Source organism: Macadamia integrifolia, unplaced genomic scaffold, assembly GCF_013358625.1.
Source record: "Macadamia integrifolia cultivar HAES 741 unplaced genomic scaffold, SCU_Mint_v3 scaffold459, whole genome shotgun sequence".
NCBI classification, from domain to species: Eukaryota; Viridiplantae; Streptophyta; class Magnoliopsida; order Proteales; family Proteaceae; genus Macadamia; species Macadamia integrifolia.
Window position 1 is genome coordinate 116,534 of NW_024870458.1, and position 20,842 is coordinate 137,375.

A 20,842-nucleotide genomic window follows, 5' to 3' on the forward strand; every position below is an offset into this window, starting at 1 on the left:
CTGAGCTGGCTGGTCTTCTATAAAGTAGAGTTACAGTTCATGGGTACTGTTCATGTGAACAGTGATTTCTGGTTTTGGGCTGGTTGAGCCAAATAAAACCAGATCAAAACTGAACCAATTTTATTGGTTCGAATGGCACAAAATTGATCCAGATGTGACAAAAATTGGACCAGCATTGAATCCTCATTTTGACAGCTCGATCTACATCATCCAACAAATCCACGTGATTCGATGGAGAGGTAACATGAACAAGACCACATCAAATAATTGCTTCCATGTCGAAAAATGGTAAGTTCTGACATAGTTACCAATCAAGATTTGGACACAGGTTGAAGGAGGCAGGCTAGAACATGCCGCAAATGAAAGAAGCAGTGACCAGGATCTGAAAACGATCATCATCAAAAACCAACAGCAAGGAAACAAACCTTGAAAACATCAATTAGGGAAAACCCTGAAAGAAAAATCGGTTCTGGAAAAAAATAGTCTCTTAGATCATTTCATGGTTGAAGATCTGAGAGACCTAACAAAGAGAGGACAGAGGAGTCTTGGTTTAATAAACCACCACCGAGAGCTGGCGGGTGCTAAAAGCGAGAAAGAGAGAAGAGAGTGGGAGGAGGTAGGTGAAAAAGAGAGAGAGAAAAGGTAGAGGAGGTGGTAGTTGAAAACCGAGAGGAAAAGGGCTGCAGCTAGGGGTGGATCCCAGCTCTGATGCCATGAGAGGAACTTTGTTTATAATAAGTGAATAATAGATACAAGTACAAGAATGCCCTTATGGACAGATTTACCCTTATACCCATATTGACAACAGAGTATTTAAGCAGATTACAATCACCCAACAAGATTGTGTATAGGAAAAATACATTGCAGATGAAGATTGTTTTTAGCTTCTGGTCTGTGGTATCCGACAATAAAAAAGTTTAAAAAAAAGGAGCACACACATGAGAGAGCATTGTCTGCTCTAAAAACAGCATCTTGGTTCAAAAAGCAGTAGCATTCATAAGTCACATGTAGTCGCAAGATAAAAACAGCAAATACATTGAGAAACAATGTTATTAATGCATACATATGAGAGTTAATCTACCCAAATCATGAAGTTTACTAAGTTAACAAATTTAAAGGCTCTGAATTGATCAAGGAAAGTCCAAATGACACATTGGATATAAGGTTTAAACATAAATAAAATACATGATTAAATTCCTAGTAAGTATTTACAATAAAGTTTGGAGGCTCAGGATGGACTAGAGGATCCATATTAAAGTTTTGTCAACAAGTCCATGTGCTGCATAGGTAAACAAATAAGAATTTCAAGAATATAATCAGCTCAGCTAAGGAAAATTAAAGGCGTATATAAAATTATTTTACCATTATAAAAAGTTTTTGGAAAGTGATTCGCTGCTGTTGCGCTTCAACTGATGACATTGCAGCTGTTGCTTCTCTCCCCAGTGCCATCATAGCAGATTTAAGCTCAGACAATTTTGCTTCTGCATTTTGAAACTTTGCATCACTCTCAGGAGGAACACCAGCTTCCTTTAACTTTGACTGCCGCCTTGAAACTTCAACCGCCTGATGAGTACAAATTCAATATGCATTTCACCCTTCATCATTTGTACTGCTCAATGCATGCAAACAAGGCGGATAATACCTGAGCTTCCACCTCATGGCGGATTCTTTCATAACGATGAGTTAGATGTCGAGCATCCTCTAGTGGAGCTCCTGTTATTAAGGCTCGTAGTGGCTCAGAAATCTAGGCAGAGAAAAAAATTCTAGGAGTTATAAACGAATAGGGGGATTGCATTTACAAACTAGAAAAATAAAAACTCCAGATAATGCATGAAAAATTCACTGAGTGAATAATGTTTCCATAAAGTGATCAGCCAAACCAGAAGCATAGAGCCTGGCCAAATAAAACATACCTCAAGATATGTCAAACCTTACCTAAATTTGTCAAATTGGGGTGCCTAAAGTAAAGAAAGTGATAGTAACCTAATCACCTATTACTAGTGACGAGGAAAAACCAAGAACAACCAGGATTACAGGGCTAGACATAAACCAAAATGAAGTATGATCTGCAACTCACAGCAGGCTAATCAGATGGGGACAAAAACTCTGGTCGAAACTACCTACTGATGTGATGAACAATATCAAAATCTGGCCTGGATCCAATGGCTAGATAGGAAGTTATGGTCAATGACAGCACTTGAACTCCCACCAGAAACCCTACAAAACCATATTAGAAAGCTAGGAAATAGCAGTCACTAATTCGGCGTAGGGGGTTGAAAAACAGGAGCAAAACTCTTAAGGACCTAGTACAATATGCACAGGTTAGTATACTGATTTCTTGGACTTCAGAACTACAGATTGGAACACCCAAGCATGAATCAACAGAGTAGAGATAAGAACGCAGAATTCTGGAAAAATTATAAGGCCAACAGAACTTGATCAAAGAATGACTTATCAGTTGCAGAGAACAATGAAAATAGAAATTAAGAACTGATGGAGAAGAAGAAGAGGAAGAAGAAAGAAAGAAAAGGGATATTTTGGTCTCCCAAGTCGCACCAACTAGGAAATGGCCTCTCTCCAATCTCAACCTTGGAATCTCACCAAGGTTTGCTGTTTCTCACAGCATGAGTGTGTCTCATTCTCACACACATGCAACTAAGTTGCAGATGGCGGCTGAGAGAAAGAGAAAGAGAAAGAAATGCAGGGTTTTAAAAATCCAAATGTTAAAATACACTTATACTCTCAGTTTTTAAGTTATTGGTTAGTTAAAGTCATGGGCCAGGTCGACTACTTAAGCAATTTTGTAATGGGCTTAAGTCATATGAAGTTATAGGTTGGGTGATGTAATACTGTAACAGAGGAAGCTCAAAACAGTACCAGGGTAGGATCATTTCCCAGAGAATAAAGAAACCCAGATTTGGAGAATAGGATCTTGCTAAAAAATTGTTGAAATATGAAAAGGATAGAAAAATAGACAATAAAAGTAACACCGGGCTTCACACCCTAAGGTGGATCGATTGGATGAAACATCAACCTTCCTTGATCAAACACAAGAAAAAAGTTGTATAAGCAAACTTTGTTTTCAAATTCTGAGTTGTTTGAATGCGTATAATTGATTCCTATTTATAGGACCAACCCAACAAAACATTACATATCCAATTTTCACCAAACAAGAGTAGAAAGTCTTCACCTATGAAAGTTGGGTTAGGAAAGTCCTCACCTTCCAACTACTAAAATTGAAAAAGTCTTCACCTATTAAAGTTGTAATAGGAAAGTCTTCGCCTACCAACTACCAAAGGTGGAAAAAATCACCTATTAAAATTGGAACGAGAAAGTCTTCACCCACCAACTACCAAAGATGGAAAAGTCTTCACTCTTCACCCATCATCACTTACAAAAGTGAGTTGATTCCCCCCTTCTAGAAGAGTAAAAAGTAAAAGTAACTTCTAAACTCTTATTGACCCCATAGTTGGTTCAACTAATGAACCAAACCACTACTAAACTAAAATATCTAAACCATAGTAACTAATCTTGTATGTATACTTATTACCCATGGTTTAGACTCATTAAAGTGCCCTATTACATTAAAAACCCTTTAGACTAAAAGCCCAACATTCATATAACCCAACCCTAGGCTTATTCCTAAGAAAACAAGCACATTTTGGTGATGAATCTGCATCATTGGGTCTACTTCTTAAGTAATTCCGGAATGGGCTTAAGTCAAGGGCTAAAACATAGTTTGCTTATTGGGTTTGGCTTGGTCTTTAATGTAAGTAATGGGCTAAGCCCATGTTCTGTTAAAATGATTTAAGTTATGAGTAGTGGGCTTAGACCCATTGACCATAATGAATTGTTGTGATTCATGTGAACCAAATAATGTGGTACACAGTTCAACCCAAACCATGGTAAAACAAACAAACCAAACCGTTTCCACCGAATCAGGCCAAGAATGAACCGGTCGGGTCGGGTCGGGTCGACCCGAATACCCAACCCACTAACCCGGGAAATGACCCATTTGACCAGTCAACAGAAAACATGTCGGAAAAGTCACCGACAACAGTTTTCGACTAGCGTTGACTGTGAAGGTAATTAAAAAAAAAAAACCTATTTATTTTTTCTTAAATGAACAGTAACTTAAGGGCTTGTTTGGATTCTAGTGGTTTTTGGGTTTTAATTCAAATTGTGTTAAACATCAATTTAAAGGCCGTTCTAAAGCCAAATTGAAATCCATTTTATTGCATTGAATTCATTGTTTTGGGACACATTTAATGGTCTAATTTGTTTTATGACATTTTTATTTGTAATTTTATATTTTATTTGTATTTAGTCATAGAACCAAGAGGCCATTGATTGATGTTTTGAAAAATGACTATGTTATTGGTCATCGTGAGATTGTAAAGGATTTTATCACTTGAAATAGGTCTTATTTGGTAATGGGGGCAGTCTTCACATAATACCTGATGAGGTTTTTCAGATTTGAATCAATTCTATTAAGAGTCCCAAGGTCTTGTGAAAAATAAAAAACCACTGGTCATCATGATGTTACTTTATCATGTACTTGGGATGTTATGGATTAATATTTGATCGTTTGAATAAATGGGAGGATGGAATTATATACTCTGAAATGTTTTATATGATTTGAGCAGTGGGTGGATCTTCAATATTCTGGGTCGCTTTCAATACAAGAAAACAAGACCCAGGTTTTTTGTTCAATAACTGTTCCAAAACAGTTATAATGTTTTGTCTTTGTTCTATAGCGGCTTCGAAACTGTATTTTTATGCATGTTTCTACATTGGTTTATCACTACCATGATATTGAAAAGTTATTTACAAATAACATAGGTAGAAAGTTAATGGCATTTTTATGCTTGCATGTCATATTTGGAACACCTCACGATAAATAAATATGTTAAAACTAAACTGGGTGTAAACTTCCCAACATGCTTGGCTGCATAATACATTTCTAGAAAACCATGAAAGGGTGGGGTGAAATCCACCAAAGTAGCATATCTTATTCTTCCATGGTTTTCTCTAGGAGATCAAAGTTGGTGACATCTGCCCAAAGGTGATGTCATCAAAGTTAAAGAAAATGACAGTGAATTAACCTCGAAAGTCATTATTCTTTTCACAGTATATGTGGATTTGCAAGAAGACCAGTGCATTCTCAGCCCAAAGGATAAGAATGTAGTTACAATTATAGTTTTTAAGGTGCTGCTAAGCCGTCGCCTTACCAGCGCCTTGGCGCTGATGCAGTCTAGAGATGGTAAGGCAGCGCTCTGCCTTACGTGAAGTGGCGCCTTATGGGGTTTTTTTTCTTTTTTTAACACATTTTAAAATTACTTGAAGATTCCAAATATAGATTTTTTATTGGTAGGTGTAAGGTTTTGTTAACACTTGAGATGTATGGGATCAGCTTTACTCCACCCAAAATAACCAAAACAAAAAAATGATTCACAAACAGGGTTTGGATTTTGTCAAAGGTTTTAAGAAAGGGCTTTGAGAAGGAATCAAGGAACAAGGAAGAACCACTGATCCAGGTGACCATTTTGCTCCGGTAGCGGTGAGCTTCATTTTTTCTTTGACAGGAGTAGAAATATAGTGGATGACCTTAGGGCTTAGGCACTCATTTTGGCATCATAGAGGTAAGTATAATAATTACTTGTATTTTTTGTCTTCTTTTCTTTATATTTATAATTTTGTTTCATACTTATGTATTTATATTATATGTTAATATGTTATGATGATTGATGATTGATGATTGATGAAGATGAACTTAGTTTATTCACTTTATTGATTTGTTTTCTTGATGAATATCTTACATTAGTATGAATATGAACCTTTAATATTTATTTTACATATGAATAATAGGATTCAACTAGGATTTGAGCCAAATAGATTGGTTTTATAAAAAAATTACACAGGAGCGCTTCAGTCAATAAGGCGATGCTTTATGCTTGCCTTATCACTAAGTCGCTCCGAAAGACCCTTAAACACCTCTGTCGCCTTACCGCCTTAAAAACTATGGTTACGATTGTGACTCTTGTATGGTTTTTATTGTCCTAGTGACACATTTAAATGTATGCTTCTGTACATATAGATATATCTCTAATGGGGAAAACATGATAGGATTAAGCGAGATCCACCAAAGTGGTACATTCAATTTGATTGTGTCTTCCTCAACAGTAAAGGTGGCATTTCCCAAAGGTGATGTCATCAAAGTTTGTAGACATTCAATTTAATTGTGTATTTCTTGACAGTAATTGTGACATTTTCACAAAAGTGATGACATCAAGGTTTATGAATAAATATTCACATGATAAGAAGGGACATTTGACTTAGGAGTTTTTTTTGCCAAAAGGTGATTGAATTTTCGAATGTTAGTGTTCTTTTCACAAAATAAGGAAATAAGAGGATCAGTGAATTCCTATCCCAAAGGATAGGGATACAAATTTAATTATAACTTATATTTAAAAGGCATCAATGATATTACATGCTTTAATATTTTAAAAATTGATATGTACTGTGTTGTTATTACTGCCCTAGTAGGATGGCCATTCCCTTAAGTTATTTGTCTTCCATCTCAGTTCTTACTGGTGACAACAACCAAAATGGTTAGAGATATTAGAATTGCATTTGGGTCTTTTTTACTTAGACTATGCACTTTGAGCCTACTTAATCCTCTCACAGGCACAAGTTAGCGAAGGAGCGAGTAGAAGTTGAAGCTATTAGAGTAGTTATGATTTCTTGAAGTTCAGACACTTAAATTAAGTCGTTTGATATGCTTGGTCAGTGGGAGCTTTGTTTCTTGTTGACTATTTGTTTATGTTTGAAACTTTTAGCCCATATGTTTTAAGGCACATTTTAATGGATTATGATTACGTTTTAGCATTTATGTTATATAAGTTTATTCTATTTGTTAATTGCTTTATGGTTTCATTTGAGCATGATTTATAGGCAATTTTTACCAGGCAATATTTGCCACAATTATAGGCAATTTTGCCACAGTTTATAGGTGGAAAATTACAGTTAGATATTAACCCCAATTCAAAGGCGGTTTGCCACTGAAAAGGTTAATATCACAGTTAAGAACATACATTGAATGACAACAATGTTATTCGAGGATATGACAATATTTCCATGTTAATATCCCACATAAATTTGTGTTCAGAAATTTACTTTAGTTTGGAATGACAAAAAGTTGTATGTTGTATATTGAGGTGTATCTTCTACTGTTGTTCGATGTGAGTGGTTTTTCAACTGAATCACAGTAAGAGTTGTTAATGTAACGAGATTCTATGGCCACATCAATTTGGAATACAACCTTATAATTAATGTAGCCCAAGTGGGAGATTGTTGGATTTATAAGCTTAATTAATTATTTGGGTTGATTAAATGGGTTAGAGTCAAGTTACACGAACTGGTTCGGTCCACTCTCAGTTTTAGGGATATGCTGGTCTAACCCATTGTAGATTAGGGCTTTTGGTGCAGGATAGTATTGTAAATATTGGGTTTTGGGTCTCTATAGCCATCATTCACTATTCCCCGTTTTACCACTAAAGTGAGACAACTCAAAGAGGTCTAAGGGGCTATAGAAGATCCATAGCCAAGAGAAAGAAACTGTGAAGAACTGCATCGATCGTCCTCAGCATACTAGGTGTAAGTTACAAATCGATCCTTTATGCTTTGATTCGACTTCATGTTTTAGGTGTATATATGGGAACCTATTAGGGTCTATTGTGAAAGCCTAAACAGTCTAACAGTCCTCCTCTATAATATGTCTGAAGACATGGAATTGGAGAAGTTTCAGCCAATGTATCGAGTAGTGTTCATCCTACTATGGATTTTGATAACCCAAATACTTAGATCTCTCTTGTGAAGTTGGAAAACACCAATTATTTGGATTGGACTCATTCTATGAAGCTTTCCTTACAGAATAGAGGGAAGCTAGGGTATGTTATAGGTACCATTAAAGCTCCTAACCCATGTGACTCATTGTATCCGAAATAGGAGACTAAAAACTCCATTGTTATGACTTGGCTGATATTCTCTATGAAACCTAAGATTGGAAGAAGGTTTATGAGAGAGGAGACTACAAAGGACATCTGGGATAGCGTCACCAAAACCTTTGACCTTGTGGATGACTCGGCTAAGGTTTATCAACTACACCAAAAGGTCATTACTATGAAGCAAGGAGATATGATCTTTTCTGAATACTAAAACATTGTCATTGGTCTCTGAGAAGAGTATGATCACTATAGGCACCTTCAAATGTCCAATCCTGAAGATGAAGCTTAGGGTTACCGAACACTCAAAAAGGAGCGTGTTCTTATCTTGCTTGGTGGTTTGGATCGAGAGTATAAGCCAATCCGAATACAAACCTTGGGCCCATCCCTTAATGAAATGTGTAGCTATCTACAGAGTGAGGAGACTAGGTGAGTGGTCATGGAACCTGCACCTCCTCTTGAGTGGTCCGCTCTTGCTACTAGTTCTCAGAGAGATTGGCGTGGTGGTGGCAAAGGTCAAGGGCCATCTCGTGGAGATGACAGGGATAGATTTCGATGTGATCATTGTGGGAAATCTGGGCACACTAAAGATCGATGTTAAGTTCTTAACGGTCCCCCTCCTGGTATGCGTGGTGGTCATGAAAAGCAAGGGGGCGACCCTATTGACCCTTCCTCGGTTGACCCTTTTAATGAATGCATTGAGGACATTGGAATAAATGATCTCCGCTGGTCAAGAGCTAAACTCTCTTGGAATATTCGTCATTGTGGGCCCGATTGGGTTGCTTGCAAGCTTGACAAGGTCCTTGTCAATGAAGCTTGGCATACCTCCTTTCTCTCCTCCCATGCCTCCTTCGATCTCCCATGTATATCTACTTTTTGTCCATCCCCTGATCTCCTTTTGTCCCAAACTGTTCAAATTCTTCGACATATGGTCCCTTCATCAGGACTTCCTTCCTATTGTTTGCGAGGCCTGGTCCATCCCTATCTCTGCTTCCTCTTCTCCCCTCATCTCTTTTTCCTACAAGCTCAAGAATGTTAAAGCTTCCTTCAAATTTTAGAATGCTTCCACCTTTGGAAATATCTCCTTGAGGGTCTCCTCCTACTGGGACAAGCTGGACTCTATCCAGTCCAGGCTTCAAGTTGATCTCCTCAACCTTGTCCTTGCTAAAGGAAAGAAAGTGGTCGCCTCTGAGCTTACCCTCCTCCTAGCCGAGGAGAAGAGTTTCCTTCACCAAAAGGCAAGAATCAAATGGCTTGAGCTTGGAGATTCTAACTCTGCCTACTTCCACCGATGCCTCAAAGCCAGGAACAATGCCAACTTTATTTCCCTGCTTATTTCCCCAGATGGCTCTTCCCTCCATGCCCCTGAGGAAATTAAGTTTGAAATTGTCTCCTTCTTCTCTGACCTCTTCCATCCTCCTTCCTTTCCCACCAACCACCTCTTCCTCTTGGCCTTTTTAACAAATTAGTCCTCGACCACCTTCTCCCCTCTCTCCATTCCATTCCCTCTAATGACGAGATCTTAGCTGCCATCCTCTTCCACAAGGAAAATAAATCCCCTAGCCCTAACGACTTTAGTATGGGTTTTTTCTCCTCTTGTTGGGATATTATTAGAGCTGATCTCATCTCCACGATCAAAAGTTTCTTCTTTGCACCCAATCAAATCAAAGGGATCAACTATACGTTTCTTTGTCTTATTCCTAAGACCAAGGGTGCTTGCTCCATGGCTGACTTCTGGCCAATTTCCCTCTCCAATCTGCTCTACAAATTCATTAGCTGGTAGAAGCATACTGACAACAGCATTCTGTGTCATGAGGTTGTGCAAGGTTTTCATATGAAATCTCACTTTGCCTCGGCCCTCATCAAGATTGACACCCACAAAGCTTTTGATTCCATCCATCAAGACTTCATCTCCACTGTCCTTCAAATGTCCTTTCCACCCTCCTTCGTCCATTGAATTCACTGTTGTATCTCCTCTTCTCGGTTCACAGTCCTTGTCAACGGTAGCCCTGCTGGATACTTTTCCTCCCCTGTTGGTATTCGTCAAGGCTACCCTCTCTCCCCTTTCCTCTTTTTCCTGGCCCTCGAGGTGCTCTCTAGATCCATCCAATCCTCCACTGACCACCACCTTATCTCTCTCATTCCTAAGTGCAAATCCCTTCTCCACACCCACCTTGCTTTCATAGATGATCTTATGATCTTCTCAAAAGCTGATCCCCAATCTATCTCCTCCATTATGTCGTCCTTCAATCTCTTCGCTTCTCTCTCTGGCCTCCGCACTAATATTCTCAAATCCAGGCTCTTCCTCTCTGGCGTCCCTGTCTCTGTTAAATCCCACCTCCTCCAGATTAAGGGCTTCACCCTTGGTTCTCTTATGGTCAAATACCTCGGTCTTTCCCTCATTTCTACCACGCTTTCGGCCCACCACTGTACTCCCATTCTGAACCTCATGAGGAGAAGGCTTCAGCTCTGGAAAGGCAAAATTCTCTCTTATGCGGGGATTTTTTTTTTCTTTGGATGAATAAATAATTCATCACCGAGAAGAAGAATATACAAAGGGAAGAAAAAAAGGGGGAACAAAAAGAGAAAGCTCACAAAAAAAAGGGGGGGAGCGCATCTAACCCTCAAAGAGACTAACTATGGGAGACATCCACTGGGGGAGATGAAAGATGTAGAAAGACCCCAATAGACAACAATGAGCCTGTTCCTTGGGGGATCACGAACCAGACGGTGAGTGAGAAATCTAATCTTGGAGGAAACATCAAAGTATATGGTCTTCCAAATCCCTTCAAAGGAACGGGAGTTGGGGATCCATCTCCATAGATTTCTTTCCATCCAAAGGTGGTTGATGGTGACGTAAAAGGCAAGTTTCTCAACTGTGTCGCATATGGTGGAGCCACTATAAGTCATATCTACCCAGATCCATTCACGGGGGAGGGGAAGGATGGGACGAGTTGAGGACCAGCATGAGTAGAGGACCTTCTTCTAGATGGAGGCAGAGAAAAGGTAGGAGAAGAAAATATGGTTTACATCTTCAGTGTCATGCCAACACAAACAACAGGAGGTAGGAACCTGGATGTGACGGTAGTTAAGAAAAGACTGAGTAGGGAGACAATAGGAGAGAGCTCGCCAGGTGGTGAAGCTATGGCAAGGGATGTGCCCTTTGAACCAGATGAGATTTCGCCAGGGAATAAGAGGGTCTTTGGAGCAGGTAAAGTTCCAAGCAGAAGCAAAGGAGAAGCGGCCCGAGGAGGAGGGAACCCAATTGATGGTATCCTGTAATCCACGGTGTCCAGGGTGAATGGGGGGAAGGGTAACCAAAGGTCCGGCAAGGGGGAAGGGAGAGGAGGGGACCAGCCTCTAGGAGAGAGGATGGAGGCAACGGTGGCAGATCGAGTCGAACCAACGGAGGAAATGATTCTAGGGGAGACTAAGGGAGAAGGATGCCTGTGGGGTGCCAAGGGTCAAGCTAGAGCAAGGTGGAAAAGCCATTGCCAATGGAGCAAAAGATTGCAGGGAGAGCTTGGGGTCTAGAATTGAGAATGCATCTCCAGATCTAGGAAGCATCAGCAGGGAGGGAGGCAATCCAAAGGGAATCTCTTTTGATGGGGACAGAGTAAACCCAAGAGACCCAGATACTCTGCTACTTGGAGATGATTTTCCAAATGAGCTTAAGGATAGCAACCGAGTTAATGTCCTTGATTTTGCCGAGACCCAAATCTCCTTTAGACTTGGGCCAGCAGACTTTCGACCAACTCATGTGGTGGATGAATCGAGAGGTCTCATTCCCTTTCCAAAGGAAGGCACAAAGAAAAGAATAAATGGCTTTAGAGGTGGAAGTATGAAAGAGAAAGATGCCCGACCAATAAAGATAGAGGGACTGAAGGACAAACTTGATGAGGACAAGGCGACCTCCATAAGAGAGGAGCTTGCCTTTCCAAAGTTGAAGCCTTTTCCTGATAGAATCAAGAATGGGGGAGCAGCAGTGGGGGGATAAGCGAGAGGAGATAAGAAGGAGGCCAAGGTATTTGACAAGGAGGGTCCCATGGGAAAACACAGAGATAGGAAGGTCGGCTCGGCGGGTGTCTGAAACTCCCGAAAGGAAGAGGTTGGATTTGAAGAGGTTAATTTTTAAGCCAGACAGGGACTCAAAAAGCTGGAGTGAGGTCATGATATTAGAAATGGAGGCAGGATCGGCTTTGGAGAAGATCATGAGATCATCAGCAAAAGCTAGGTGAGTGAGCATAAAGGCTTCGCATTTAGGGATGGGGGAAATGAGTTGGTGATCAGTGGAGGATTGGATAGAGCGAGAGAGGACTTCAACGGCTAGGCAAAAGAGGAAGGGGAGAAAGGGCATCCCTGCCTGATGCTGACCGCAGAGTTGAAGTACCCCGCTGGACTCCCATCGAGGAGGATAGAGAACCGGGGGGTGGCAATGCAGGAGAGGATCTAGTGAACAAAGGAGGGGGGGAAAGACATTTGAAAGAGGACAGAAGAGATGAAATCCCAATGGATCGAGTCAAACGTCTTGTGAATGTCTATCTTCATAAGGGCCACAGAGGAGTGAGATTTGCGATTGACACCTCTGACGATCTCATAGCAAAGGATGATATTGTCCGATATGTTTCTTCCAGCAATGAAAGCAGATTGATTTGAACTGACAAGGGAGTCGATTACCTTTTAGATCCTATTAGCAAGGATCTTGTCAATGAATTTATAAAGAAGATTACAGAGGGAGATGGGTCTGAAATCGTTCATGCTTTGAGCTCCATACTTTTTAGGGACGAGGCATAGGAAGGAGTGGTTGATGCCAAAAAATTGGGAGGGGTTGAGGAAAAAGCTGCGGATGGCAAAGATGAGATCATCACGAATGATATGCCAACAAGTGGAGAAGAATCCTATACTGAAGCCATCAGGGCCCAGAGCCTTGTTGGACTTCTGTTGGAGAACAGCAGAGAGGATCTCCTCATCCGAGGGAATGGCTTGAAGGGATGGCAAAAGATGATCAAGGATGTATTTGTTAAGGGTGTTGGGGGGAGGGGGGAGGAAGAGATGGGGGGATGGAAGAGATCGTCAAAATAGGAGACAGCTTCACCTTTGATGTCATTGGGGGAGGTAAAATCCAGACCTAAGCGGGAGATGAGCTTAAGAATGGAGTTGGCATCAGTAAGGGCTTTGAGGGAGTGATGAAAGAAAGCCATATTGGGGCCTCCAAGCTCAAGCCATTAGATCCTGGATTTCTGACGGAGGAAGGATTCTTCTTGGGCTAGGTGCGAGGAGAGGTTCAAGGCTGCCTGCTTTTCTTCTTCAGCCGAGGGGTTAAAGGGATCAAGCTGGAGCCTAGACTATATAAGATTGAGCTTATCTTGGCAGTAAAGGACTTGATCCGAAATGTTACCAAAAGTGGCCAAATTCCAAGCATTGAGGGCCACTTTAACATTTTTTAGCTTTTTTGCGAAGGCAATGAGAGGGGAGGAGATGGAGGTGGGGATGGCCCAGGTATCCCTAACCAAGGGAAGGAATCCCTCATGAAGGGACCACATGTCAAAATACTTGAAGGGTTTGGGGCCAAAGGAGATATAAGGCTACACAAAGAGGGAGATGGGGGAGTGATCAGAGATGCCAGGGAGGTCGAAACTGGCATGAGAGGTAGGGAAAGTGGAGAGCCAAGCTTCATTGACAAGAAGACGATCGAGCATACAGGCCACCCAGTCATGACCACTACGGTGATTATGCCAAGTGAATTTCGACCCGGTCCATCTAAGATCGTCCATCATAATATCCTTAACGCAATTATTGAAGAACTCCACAGATGGGGAGTTGATAGGAGTACCACCAAGTTTATAATGGGAAGCCCTAACCACATTGAAATCTCCACCAATGCCCCAGGGGAGAGAGGAGTGGTGGTGGAGAACGAGAGGAGGTCGGACCACAAAGGGAGTGTGGGGGCCCGATTAAGAGCATAGACAGCCAAAAAGGAGAGGGGAGAGCCCAAGGGTTGGGAGAAGGAGAATTGGATGACTTGGGAAGACGAGGCAAATTGGGAGATGTGGATGACGAGAGGGTTCCAAAGGATCCAAATGCGCCCATTGGAGGAATGGGCATAGTTGGAAATGAAGGCATTAGGAGAGGGGGCAATATAAGCGGCAATGCATGGGGAATTTGCTTCAAAGACATAGGTTTCAAGGAGAGCAAATAACAGCTTTGGAAGATTTGATACGGGAGTGGATAGAGGCTTGTTTGGCAGAGGAATTGAGACCTCTGACATTCCAAATAGTCCAAAGGATCATTTGGAAGGGGGGAGGGTAGGCATTCAAGGCTCAGTAGAGCAGGAGGACAGGGCAGGTTTGGACTTAGACCGGCGTGAGTACTCTTTGAGAGGGGAAGGCAAGGGGTGGGTGGTAAGCTTGGGTTTAGAGAGGCCTTTTGGTCGATGGAGGGTAGACATGGCCTTTGGCATACGACCAGCAGCAAGGGGTTTGGAGGGGGCCGGAGGAGCCAGATGGGGTGGGAAGAGGGAGGATGTCAGGGTTGCAGGAACAGAGAGACAAAAAGGGGAGGAAGGGGGCGATGTCAAGGTTGCAGGAAAACGAGTTTCATCATGACAAGCGAGAGTGGAGAACTAGTTATTGCCCAGCAGATCAACCAGTGGACCCGTGGAAGAAGACTCCAGGGCAGAGACGCCGGAGATGGCGACTGCAGGTGACAGCATTCGACTTCGATTCCTTTTAGAAAGCTTTCTCCAAGAAGGGTGAACCCTGAATTGATTGTCAGGTTCTTAGGGTATCAAGGACGAACATATAGTAGCAGCTTGGTCGTTCGACGAGAGGGGAACTTCAATATTTTTCGACGTGGTATTCCTTTGAGATGAATTTTTTAGATATTTTTTTCACAAAGCACTGTGGGGTGCCCAAAATATTTGCAAGTGGAGCACATAGGGGGAATCCAGTCGTATTTTATTTCTTGTTCAAAGGAAAGATCATCGCTTTCCAGGACAATAACGGTGAGGGAAGGATCCTTTTAGCCGAGACCTCAATGCATATGCGAGCAAAGGAGAGGCGATTTATAGTTTTTGTTCTCTTGTCTGAGTATAGTGGCTTGCCAATGATGCTTAAACCCTTAACACACCAGAAATGAAGGGGAAGGTTGGGAAGGGAGATCTAGAGAGGGATGGTCGTCGGTTAAAAGCGTTACAGGGAGGTACGAGCATCCCATTGTCTCAAGAAGATGGGCTTCTTACCCATAAACAAAGGGCCTCCATCAATAGCAACGTATTTGTCTTCAGAGGAGAAGTTGAAAACAAAAATTCCAGTGTCTAGCATGTAGACAGAGAGAGGGCACAGGGGTCTCCACTGCTTGAGAAGAGGATTTGACAATCGCAAACGGTGGTCGACTACCCAAGAAAGACCCGACGACACAAAGCTTCCATTTGTAGATTTCAGCATCAAGGAGCCCAGAGGGGCAATGTCCGACAAGGATGGAGTTCAGGGAGGAGGGAGGGGTGGTAGTGGAGAGAGTGGCCAGAGGTGGGGAGCTGAGAGGAGGGGATTGGAGAAGAGGCTACAACAGAGGACCAGAGACGGCTATCAAGAGGGGGGCAAGGATTAAAGTATCGGTATCGGTCACCATATCGGTCGATCAAAATTATGATACGTATCGGAGGGTATCGTATCGTGTCGGAGATACGTCTAAGATATGCTAAAGATATGCACATAAATGGATATGAAACACATTTTTAAACACTTTTGCATTAAAAAATTGTTAAAAAAAGCTATTGATAACATGTATTATGCATAAATACTAAATTGAGGGTATTACACTAAGAATTCAAGGTTTGTAGTTGTCTTATAAAAGTAAAATCCTTTTTCTCAACCTTGATTTCCACTTTAGTTAGAGAGAAATATGGCTGGCAGCAACTTTGGAACAAAAACCCCTCAAAAAGCTGTGTTTTCTGAAAAATACCCATCTTGGCCATTATATGACCGTAGTGCACTGTATCAGTACATACCGACACTCACCGATACGTACCGATACATACTGATCGATACATACCAATACTCATCGATACGTACTGATACTCATCGATACGTACCGATCGATACATACAAATACTCACCGACACTTACCGATACATACCGAAACGTATATTTCACCTCAATTTTATATTTTCCATAGAGTATCAGTTGGTATCGATAGTGTATTGGTGCATATCGATATGTATCTTAGAATATATATCGATACAAAAGGATTTTAAAAATTCCATGTATCGTATCAGTGTGTATCGTATCGGTCGACTAAATTTAAGATACATATCGTAGGGTATCGTATCGGTATCGAAGATACGTTAAACCATGGAGGGGGGAAGTGGCGGTAGAGGGGGATAGATCATACAGGTTAGAGGCGCCGTCGATCGAAGCCGCCGGAGGGGAAGGAGGGGGTATAGGATCAGGTCATCGTCGGGAAGGAGAGGTCGACTAGGAGTGACCCACACACTCTTGATTCAATGAACATATGATTACTATTAAGTCCTATACGAGGACATTAGTCCTCAGTTAACCCAACCAGTCGACTAAACCCATTTAACGGGGTGTTAGTCCTCGTCAAATGGGTTCAATAGACTAGTTGGGTCATGCAGGTATGAGCTCCATCTTCCCAAAGGTTCTCATTTAGTGTACAAGGTATAAAGGGTCCTTTCCTTAGTTTAGGTTATGATTCTATAGAGGGAAAAGAAAGAAAATACTTGTACAAGGGAGGGAGGAACCTCCTTGGCAACAGGGAAGAGCGGCCTTCACAAGAAATGCTTGGGGAAGCTCCTTCCTCTACTTCCTCTTCCTTCTCCTTCTCTTTCCTCTTCTTCTTCTTGTCCTCCTTTTCTCTCCTCCTTTACTTGCAGAATGAGTAAATGAGCAATGAAAGGATAGTTGGGCTTTTAAATAGGCATATAAATGACTAAAGCATATTTGGCTAATTAATGAGTCTTGGCCAAACAGGGTTAATTGCTTGTGGAATGGTGTGGGTCCATCCCCACGGGGCACATGTCTATTAATCTATCACTATGGAGGTGTGGACACCCATTGGAGAGGTTCCGGGCCATACGGGTAGGTAGCCATGGGCCCCACCACCAATTAACTTCATTTGGGCAGTATTTGATGTCTCAGGGGGTGCAACCGGTCAACCGGTTAGACCATCCAGTTTCCTAAAAACGCCATTTTTGGCTAGGCTGCTCTCTCGATCTTAGCCTCTTGCTCGGGGACTTATGTGAGATTCTATAGCCTTATTATGGGTTTGTCCAACATATTGAAATAAGGAGGAGATTTCTAAGGTTAGAAATGTTACCCGAGTTTCATAGGAGGTTTGAATCCCTTCTAATGTTGCAGGCACGGCCAACAGTGACACGAGGGATCATTCTTTTCCACCCGGCAATAGATTGCTACTAGCCAGAAGCCATTGGTGCTAGTTAGATCTAGCTCATCATCTGTTAACATGAAATGGATAGTTAGCTTCGGGCCCGGGTGTAACAAGGGTATTCTTTTTTCTAATTATGGGAATTTGAAGATAGAAGCCTTCATTGATGCTGACTAGACTAGATCTGTTGATGACTGCAAATCCACATCTGGGTATTGTTCCTTCCTTGGGGGTAACCTTGTTACATGGCAAAGCAAGTAGCAATCAGCTGTATCTCGTTCTAGTGTTGAGGCTAAGTATCGTGCAATGGCAAAAGGGATTTGTGAGCTCATATGGCTTAAGAGCCTCATATGCGATCTTGGATTCACCTTCGAAGATCCTATGTGGCTTTACTGTGACAACAAGACGGCTATCAACACTTTTCACAATCCTGTCCAGCATGACAAAACCAAGCACATTGAGATCGATAGGAACTTCATCAAAGAAAAGCTCAAGCAAGGGACGATTTGTATATCTTTTGTTAGTCCTGTCGATCAGCTACCTTATGTGTTTACCAAGGATCTATTTTGTAAGTTGTTTCATCCTCTCATCTCCAATTTGGGCATGTATGATATTTTTGCACCAACTTTGGGAGGTGTTGAGATAACTATGGCTACTTCATAGTTACCATGGTAATTTTCTTAGTTGTCTTAGATAAGGATGCTTAGTCAGTGACACCTTACTTTATCTGTTATGATGTAATCTCATTATAAATAAAGCTCACCTCTGTCATTATGACAAGTCGAATCATTCCCTAAATCTTTGATTCTCAACTCTTATCCTGGTCATAATTTTAGAATATAGATTTTGTAAGGGATGTGTGTCATAGTAATCATACCGGATCTAATATAGGCATATATGTATGCTAAATAACTGAACCAGATATGGATTGTCCATTGACAGCCACTTGAAGGGGAGTGTGTGTGAAGAGAGAGAGAGAGAGAGAGAGAGAGTAGACAGAAGATAATGCACCAACTGCCAGACAGAAGATAATGCACCAACTGCCAAAGTGAGGAAACATAACGAAATGTTCTCATTGGCTGTCTCACCATAAATCATTCAATATCGTTATGAGTCCTTTCCCTCGTTTTATTATGAAGATTATTGTTCACGTGTATAAGCATTAACTTGTTCTAGCAAGCAAAAAAAAATCCACAGAATTCATTCCCTGAATAACAGAAGCACAGACTAGCATCTCAATAATGCTTCTTAGATAAATTGAGCAGTAAAAAATATTACCTGATCACCAACAACTCTAAGCAAATTCTCTCTCTCTTTCTCCATTGAACTGTGTGAAATACCAAACTTATGGGAGGCCCTTGCAAGAGAAGAATCAGAGCCCTGATTCTCATTAACATATCTGCAACAATCTTCGGCCAATTTTCTCACTAGGAATGCAATATACAGATGTACATGTCAGCTTGCTAATGAAGAAGACAACCATGTAGTTGCAAACCAGAATGATGCTCACCTATTTCCATTTGCTTTGAACTAGTTGTAATAAAACCTTCAACACCTCTAACAATATCCTTCTGGAAGTGCTGAATAACACTTAAAAAACAAAAAGTGAGAATGTGCTTATGGTTTTCCCATGAATCAGGTGATTGCAATTGGAACTAATTTACCAGAAACTTGTCAAACTCAAGGAACCCAGGATACATCAATAAAAAATGTTGACGACTGCATACCTTAGCTGCTCTGGTAGAATTATATAGATTTTGAAGTTGTTGGTGGCACTGGACTTCCGCTTCATCAGGTATAATAGCTTCATTAGCTGGATGCCCCAATTGCTTCAGAACGGCCTATAAAGTAATGGAAACCTAAGTTTTACTGCATGATTTTGGACAAAACCTTAAAAGAAACATGAGAATATTCTATGCTAGAAAACTTAAATTGGTGAACATTCTCTTTCTGCTTCAATGGAATCGGCAAATGGAAACATAACAATAACAATAAGCACCAAAAAAACATATCAATAGAAAGCAAGATCCATTTCATTATTCATGATCGTAGAGTATTTTTCATTTCCGAATCCCACATACTAGCAATGGTTAGGGAAACATATCCTATGTCTCTCATAGCAATATATAATAATAAATGCTAGGAAATTCAGCAGGAGTACTCTATTTTGAGAAAAAAACACCGATGGCCACAATTCTCCAAGTGATCTATCCAAGCCCTTAAATACTCTGTTATTCCTTACATCACATATGCTCCACAGACCACCAGTATAGAATTATAGATATCCTCCATAGTACCGCTGCCAAATAAATTTCCTTTGCATCCTCAACCTATCCAGCTAGCCGTATCATAGTTCAAGGTCTCGCCGAGATCTCGCCAGCTATTATCTCTTTTTTTTATTTACCGAGTCGAGATGAGAGGTAATATGTAAAAGAGAAAATAACGAGATCTTGACTCGACCAAGATCTCGTTCATGTTTCGATTTCAGTTCAACTCAAGGCCTATTATGTAAGGGTTTTATACCCTATTTCGACCCGTGATCTCGCCATTCGCCAGGATCTCACCTGTCTCGCCTCAGAAATGAGGAAAACGCTCCCAACCAAGGTCTTTGGTGCTTATGTTTCCCATATCTCACCTGAACTGCTTCAGCATCAATATTAATCCTTGGAGATTGAAGATTGACCCTTTAACGTCAACCTTTGGAGCTCCATTTCTTCTTAAGAACACTTGTAGCTGGAAAAAAAAAAAAAAAACCTAAAACTACCAACTTAGATATTGTATGGAATAGCCTAAGGCAGAGCTCACCTAGACCATAGACTAACAACCTAGGGTCCGAAGTCAAAGTACCATTTTGAGTATAATTTTTTAAAATCTAATGTTTCCAGATTGTTTAGAAAGCCTAAAATAAGCTAGATGGCAAGTTTCAGGGGCTAACTTGGCCTTATGGCCACTATAACTCATCCTAAGTTGTCCTAGCAAAAATTACCAGATCTCGTCTCGGTTTTTGGCCTGGGAGAAACCAGTGGTGAAACCAAGACTTCAAACTTTGGTCATTATTGATCAAAGAGATATGTACTGTGATCTACTTTTTTACTAGGTGGGTTGTGAGATTTAGATGAAAGGAAGGGTGGTTAAATACTGCCATATAAAATGTGGGAATGCTGCTGCTCACTAAATCGAATATCTCCATGAAAAAAAGGGGTAAGAGGCTCAGCTACAAGAGGTTGTTGTAATGCCCCAAAAATTAGAAACCTAAGAGCAAGGATTAAAGTATCGGTATCGGTCGCCGTATCGCTCGGCCAAAATTAAGATACGTATCGGAGAGTATCGTATCGTATCGGAGATACACTAAGATACGCTAAAGATACACACATAAATGGATAGAAAACATTTTTTTAAACACTTTTGCATAAAGAATTTGTTAAAAAAAACTA

The 20,842-nt window shown here is 41.0% G+C and overlaps 1 protein-coding gene across 4 annotated transcripts in view; it reads right to left on the bottom strand.

Moving 5' to 3' along the window:
• Positions 1-20,842, bottom strand: part of LOC122068794 (SH3 domain-containing protein 2-like) — a 72,707-nt gene that overhangs the window by 28,022 nt on the left and 23,843 nt on the right. For 3 of the 4 annotated variants that reach the window (XR_006137244.1, XM_042632701.1, XM_042632699.1), the window contains exons 2-6: positions 19,136-19,249; positions 18,919-18,988; positions 18,687-18,835; positions 1,643-1,744; positions 1,363-1,563 (exon numbers count right to left, since the gene is read on the bottom strand). Coding sequence is in view for 3 of the 4 variants with exons in the window: in XM_042632701.1 (XP_042488635.1) it covers positions 1,363-1,563; positions 1,643-1,744; positions 18,687-18,835; positions 18,919-18,988; positions 19,136-19,249 (636 nt within the window). In the remaining variant the exon portion in view is untranslated. Of the gene's footprint in view, positions 1-1,362; positions 1,564-1,642; positions 1,745-18,686; positions 18,836-18,918; positions 18,999-19,135; positions 19,250-20,842 lie in introns of all 4 variants that reach the window. The other variant, XM_042632700.1, reaches the window with a different exon arrangement.